Raw genomic sequence first — 6,589 nt, 5'->3', positions numbered from 1 at the left:
AAGCCGGGTGCTGCGTGTCTCCCTGCACCCATGTGTTCCTTCATCGATGACTCAGGTGTTATTAGCAGCCAAGCGATATTCCCAATTCCCTGGAGTTAACCCTTCAGGCGTCACTCACAAAAAACACAATGTCACAACAAACATCACCGGTATTATCTGCTTTGATTATATTGTATCTACGCAGCTCTGGGAATATTAACGTCGGTGGAAAATTAGGAAGGAGCCCGACAGAGATGCGGGAAGGGAGGTCGTGGGGCACCCAGGGAGCTGTGTCACCACTGTCCCCACGGAACCTTGATCACCCTGTTCCCCAGGATGCAGCTGCGAGGTGCTGTATCCCAAAGAAAGTGGAGGAGCAGGATGTTACCAACCAGCAGGGAAGTTTCCAGGCCGCAGGCACAGCTTTTGCTTTAAAAGCCATTCATTAAAAGTGGGCAAAAAAAGAAAATATAAGGGAGAGGGAGTGGGTTTGGGTGACTTCACAGTGATCCTATGATGGAGAGGGTGCTCAGTGCGGGTGTCCACTTCGAACTGAGGTGCAGGGGCTGTGTGTGTGTCCCCTTTTTCCCCCAAAACCCTGTATCCTCAGGGAAAAAAAGGGGGGGGGGGGAGCGCAGTGCGGGTGCAACCCGGGAGAGGGCAGCAATGCCTTGCGCATCCCATTGGGACCCTGGTGGGGGGGGGGCATCCCGGGGGAGGAGGAGGGGTGGGGGGCGAACCACCACCTCCTTCGGGATGCCCCCCTTCTTTTTTTTTCACCCCCTTGCTTAAGTATCCAGGTTTGCGCTCCTCCCTGCGCGCATCGCAGGGGAGAAAAAGAGGCGGAGGTGGAAGGAAGGAAAGGAAGGAGAAAAAATAAAAGGAGGGGGGGGGGGGAGGAAAGGAAAGGGGGTTGGAAAAGGAAAGACTACAAGGCCCGGCATGCCCCGGCGGTGCTGCACATCTCCCCGGGGTGCCGGATGCTGGCCGTGCCGCTGACAGCGCGGAGAGAGGAGCGGAGCCGCGGTCCCCGGCGCGCACGGGAGAGGAGAGAGGGGCAGGGCGCGCCTCGCCGCCGGCTCCCCCCCCTTTTTGATTTTATCCCAGCCCCCACAAAGCCGGGAGCGGCAGAAGGCAAGAGGAGGAGGAGGTGGAGGAGGAGGAGGAGGAGGAGAGGGAGGAGGAGGAGGAAGGGGGGAGGCAGCGGCAAGCCAGGGCTCTGCTGCGCTGTGTCTTTTCTTTGCTTTCCGCAGGCGGCGAGCGGCGGAGGCGCAGAGGGGAGGTCGGTTCCCCCTCCGCCTCCCGCTCCGCTGCCTTTTGTGTGTGTGTGTGTGAGAGGCGAAGGGGGGTGGGGGGGGGGAGGAAAAAAAAAAGATAAGCTGAGAAAAAAGCCCCCCCCACAAAAAAAAAAAAAATAAAATATAGAGGGGTGGAGGGGGAGGTGGAGGGAGGGAAGCGGAGAGGAAAGAGCAGGAAAAGGGACGGAGGAGGGGGTGGGTTGGCAAGGAGAGGAGTTGCCTGGGGAGAATGTGAGCAAGGAGGCGCTGGAAATGCTCTCGTTGAAGGTGGCGAGCGGTGCCGAGGGCTCCGGGACCCCCGCGGCCGGGCAGGAGGCAGCCCCGGCGGGCAGGAGCCTGGCCAAGCGGGCGGGCTCCGAGGGGCTGGCAGCGCAGCAGCCGGCGGGTGAGTATTGCGGGGGACCCCCCCCGCCCCCGTCTCTCTCTGCCTTTGTGTGGGGTCGGGGAGGGGGTGGGACACCCCCCTCCCCCCCATTTGGGGCAGGGCAGGGGGGGTGGCGGGTGGGAAAGAGCCGAGGGGGTGCGCCTGGGTCCCCCTGCGCCGTCCCCTCCGCTGAAGTTGCGCGAGTTGGTGCCAAATTGCCGGAGTTTTAATGGCACTTGGGGGTTGGAGGGGGGGGGGGGGGGGGGGGGGGAGGCGACCCCCCCGACTAAAGGAGGGCTGTGAGCTCCAGGAGTTCAGACCCCTCCCCTTGGGCGGCCCCTAGGTGCCCCCCCCTCAATGTTTTGCCCCCCCCCCCCCCGAACCCCCCTGGGGTGTGAGTGCTGAGTGACAGCTGTCAGAGCCGGTTCTCTCCACTAGAAGGCACAGCGTTGTCAACAACGTTTGGGGTTTGCTGGGCTTCCCAGGGGATTTGGGGACCCCCCCCACCTCCCATTGGGGGGGGGGGGGGCTGAGCATCCCACCCCCCTTTCCCCAACAGCCAAGCTCTGAGGAGCAGCGAGCAACCCCGTGGCGAGCGAAGAGAGGGCTTTGAGGGGTGCAGGGGCTTCGCCCCAGCCCCGCTGGCAAAGTTGCGTGGTCCGCGACGCGGGGCTCGGCGAGCTGTTGTCACTTCGGTGCCTGTCATCCCCCCTCTGATTTGTTTTTATCGATCAGCTGATTTAAATCCAACCCCCCCCAACCCACCCACCCACCCACCCCGGCGTGGCCCCTCGGTGCGTGCGCGGCGATGGGGACCACGGGGAAGCGGTGGCTTTGGCAGGGGTTGGAGTCACCCCGCGGCGTCGCGTTCGTGCTGGACCCTCTCTGCCCACCTTGGAGACGCGTTTGGTGTCCCCAAGGCTGGGGTTGGTGAAGACACCTGGGTGTCCCCCACCTTGTTTCCATGCCAAGGTGGGGGGACGTAGCCCTATCCGCGACCAGGTGGCCTCGTTTATCCAACCCCTTTGGCCCGTGGCTACCAGAGCGGCCACCGAAAGCCACAGGCTGAGCTCATTGTGTGCCGCTGCCATGAGCCCTGGGCGCGCAGTGGAGTCACTCCAGATTTATCCTGGCGTGACAGAGAGCAGAAGCGAACTCCCGGGGCGACGGGCACGGATCCTGCCCGCTTGCTTTCGACCCAGGCGCAGGCAAGCGTTGGGGGCGCGTGGTGGTCTGAATCGGGGGGCTCCCCCCCCCCCCCAAAGCCTCACTCCTCCTTTTCCTTGCCCCCCCACCCCCCCAGGTGTCCCCTTACACTGGCTTCTCCTGCTGGGCTGAGGAATTTGCAGGGGAGGGTGGTGGTGGGGAGGGGGGGAAGAGGAGGGCGGGAGGGGGGGGCTGGAGAAGGGATGGCGCGGCGCCAAATTCCGCTCTGCCATGTCTCTGTAACCTGAATAGGCCAACTCCATCCCCGGTGCGAGTCCCCCGGGGCTCCGCCGCGCTCCGATGCAGTCAGGCGGGGAGGTGGCTTTGCCAGCCTCCCCCCATTCTTTACACCCCGGCAACCACAATCCCCCTTCCTTTCCTTTCCTATCCGGTGAGCGGACGCCGGCCACGGCCACCGCGTACCCGTCGAAGCCACCGTGTGCCACCGTGTGCCCGCTGGGAAGCCATCCGGCAGGAGGTGGAGACGGGATGGGGTTTTGGCAACGGGGAGAGAGGCGAAGGGTTGGCACCGTGGAGGGGACGGGGTAGCCAAGGACACGCCGCGAGCGGGGCAGCCGGTGGAGGAGAAGCGATGGAAACCCATGGAAGGTTACGGGAAGCCTGCGGGGGCCAACGCTGCCCTGGCCTCCTTAGAGGAGGCAGCAGAGACCCGGGGCAGGCTATTTCTGCTGAGATCCCGAGGAAAGCTCTGGGAGAATTGTGGGCTTCTATAAATAGTGTGTGTCAGCCGAGTGGAAACAGGGCCTTGAAATGCTCCTGCTATTCTCCCGAGTGCTTGGAACCAGCTCTTGGTAAACAGGGCAAGCGGTGGGGAGGGCTGTTTCCTTCTTCCGGGCTCAGTAACGGGAGCGTGGTGAAGGGACAAGGCACAGGGGGGGTGGATTTTGGCTTGGTGATTGGGTAGGGTTCCCCCCCTCGAGGCTGGCTAGCTGGATGCTGGGCTGTGGCTTGGGCTGCCCGGATGCGGGATGGCCCCGGAATGCGTCGCAGATGTGCGTCCACCCCGCTGCGCCTGTCCCCTCCCCAGCCTCGCCACCCGCCGAACTTCCAAGCTGGGATGTGCCGAGTGGTCTGGCCGCGGTTCTCGGGGAGCCAACGGTGCGCTGTTTCTCGGGGTGCAAAGGCTCGTCTGGTTGGGAGGTGCTGGCCAGGCCCCCTCCTCTCGCCAGCGTGGGGGTTCACGGGGTCGCAGTCTGGTTCCCCTACTCCCCGCCGTGTGTCCGTCTGTCTATCCAGGCTGGAGTTGTTCCTCCTCCGCCTCGGGGCCACACACCGAGCGGTACCTGCGTGTGCTGGGGGGGCGGATATTTGGTCCTGTGGGACCTTCTCCAAGCACACCTGAACCCCCAGGGTGTTGGGGACCCGCTCTCTCCGGTGGCTTTGCATGCAGAGAGGACGTGGTGACGTGCGCCCAAGGTGTTTCCTTGGCTCCGGGATGCATCCCAATGGTCCTACCACCGCAGGGGAGCTTTTTGGCTTTGCATGAGCACCCGGCATCACGCGAGGCATCGCCTCCCTTTGCACCCACGCCCCAATATTCCCCCTGCGCTGCAACCAATGGCTCCAAACCCGCGTTATTGTTATTATCCCTTCAGAAATAACACCTGGGGGAAGCAACGAGGCTGCCACTAAGGTGCCCACCGTGAGTTTTTAAGGCGATGCACAGCAGGCTGAGCGCTGAGAGGCACCCGGCGCGCTCGCAGGAGGATTTGCTGTTGCAAAGCCAAGCAGCCAGCAGCTCCCCGGGAGCTGAGGAGCTCGCCCTGGCCCCGTGGGCTGCCTGACCCGATGCTCGATGCCGGCGCAGCGGTGTGTGGGTGGGAAGGGGCGAGCGCCAGTCCATTTCTTTTTATTTTTTTTTCCCCTCTCCATCTTTTTCTTTTTTTTTTTCTTCCTTTCTTGCCTTTTTTTTTCTTCTTTTTTTTTTTTTTTTCCTTCTTTTTTTTTTTTCCCCTCCCTCTCTGTGGGTTGAGCGTTGGGGCGACAGACAGGGAAAGTCTGAGCAATGGTCTCCGCGCTGGTGCTGTCTTCAATCACCGTGTCCCAGAATCCCTCGCTCTGGGCCTTCTAGGCACAAGGGCTTACAGCGAAAATCGGCAGCTGCAGCTGCGAGTGAAAGCACAAGAGCCCGGCTGGGTCTTTGGCATCGGCAGGAGAGCAAAAAAGCTGGGGGAGGCGAGGAGAGAAGGGAGGGAGCGAGGAGAGAAATGTGCCCTGTGGTTTTTTTCCAGCCTTGCCACCGAGGGTTGTGTTTCAGAGCATCGGTTCCCGGGCGCGCGAAGAGGCGGGAGAGGGGGGTGCGGAGCGATGCCTCCGGGGAGCTCATTAAAATCTGTCGGCTCCCCCCTTTTTTTTTTTTTTTATTCTTCTTTTTTGCTGGCCGAGAGAGGTTGGATACAGAGGGAGGGACGTGCAGGGAAGGAACATGCCTGCAAAGCTGCTGCCCGGTGGGGACAGTTGCTGGCCCAGGCAGGAACGCCGCCCCGGGGGCTCACCTGTCGGAGCACGTAGGATGCCTGCGTGCCAGCGGGGCCGTGACAAGGGCGTCACGCGCCGCCACGCCAGGATTCCCCCTCGGCGAGAGGGCGAAGCCCCTCCGTTGGGGACACCAGGCTGGGTTAGGACGTGCTGAGCTGCCACGGTTGCAGCAAGGAAGGGGTTTGGGGGTGCTTGGATGAGGGGCAGGGGGTCAGCGGGGTGCGAGGAGGCTGGAGGAGGGGGTAGCGTCGTGTTGCGTGTGCGCAAGCATGATTTGGTGCGTGGGGTGAAGGTGGGACCGGGTGGGTGCTGGCGGGGAACGTGCCACGGTGGCAAAAACTGCCTCCTCGCTCTCCTTGGGGAAGGGGATGGGGACAGAGAGCAGCAGGGATCCCCCCCAGTTTCCAGGGCGAAGCCCACCCCGCGCAGGCGTGAAGGCGCAGCCTGGCGCGAGGCGGGGAGACGGGGGAGCGGCGAAATGTGGTATTGATCCTCTCGGAGGGAAAGCGAAGCAGTTCTGGCATCCGCCTGCTCCAACCTCTGCCCTTCCCGCCGCTAAACGAGCTCCAGGCGGAGGGAGCAGAATCCCATCCCATTCCATCCCATCCCATCCCATTGCCGCCACCACCCCCGGGGCCCCGAGCCCCGCGCACGCTCTTCGCCTCCTGCTGACTTCAGCGCATCGGCTTGGGCTCAGCGCCTGTACATTCCTCGCAAAACCTGGGCCTAAAATATCTGGAGGAGGACGGAGCGCCTTGGGCGAGGGAGATGAGCTCTTCAGCTGCAGGAAAGAGGGAGGCTGCTGAGCCCCAGGCAATAGGGCCACCCTGCTCCCCACCGGCTGCTTCTCGCCCCGCGGGCCCCCCAGGAATTTGCCGGGAATAAATCTCACCCGATGGAACTCGGAGGCTTGGTTTGGGATGGATGCGTCCGAGAAGAAGCTGGAGGGGAGCGTGGAACTATGCGTGGCCAGAGGAGCGGCAAGGGAGCGGGGCGGCACGGAGAGGAGGGTGGCAGTGAGCAGGGTGGCATGGAGCAAGGTGGCATGGGGAGCAGGGAGTGGGATACGATGGAGAGGAGGATGGCAGTGAGCTGGGTAGCACGGAGCAAGGTGGCAGGGAACAGGATGCCATGGAGAGGAGGCCAGCATGGAGCAAGGTGGCATGGAGCAAGGTGGCATGGGGAGCAGGGAACGGGATGGCATGGAGGGGAGGGTGGCATGGAGCAAGGTGGCACGGAGCAA

General features: G+C 63.0%; 1 protein-coding gene across 5 annotated transcripts in view; it reads left to right on the top strand.

Moving 5' to 3' along the window:
- The first annotated feature begins 978 nt into the window (after window positions 1-978).
- The window catches only part of AHDC1 (AT-hook DNA binding motif containing 1), a 64,870-nt gene continuing 59,259 nt past the window's right edge, over window positions 979-6,589 (top strand). The window contains exons 1-2 of one of the 5 annotated variants that reach the window (XM_054086241.1): window positions 979-1,113; window positions 1,545-1,662. Coding sequence is in view for 1 of the 5 variants with exons in the window: in XM_054086237.1 (XP_053942212.1) it covers window positions 1,530-1,662 (133 nt within the window). In the remaining 4 variants the exon portion in view is untranslated. Of the gene's footprint in view, window positions 1,130-1,178; window positions 1,262-1,441; window positions 1,663-3,636; window positions 3,660-6,589 lie in introns of those variants that run through there. The other 4 variants (XM_054086243.1, XM_054086242.1, XM_054086237.1 and 1 more) reach the window with 4 other exon arrangements.

The sequence above is a fragment of the Cuculus canorus genome, chromosome 22, assembly GCF_017976375.1.
Source record: "Cuculus canorus isolate bCucCan1 chromosome 22, bCucCan1.pri, whole genome shotgun sequence".
In the NCBI taxonomy this organism is placed as follows: Eukaryota; Metazoa; Chordata; class Aves; order Cuculiformes; family Cuculidae; genus Cuculus; species Cuculus canorus.
This window is presented reverse-complemented; position numbering and strand designations above follow the sequence as displayed.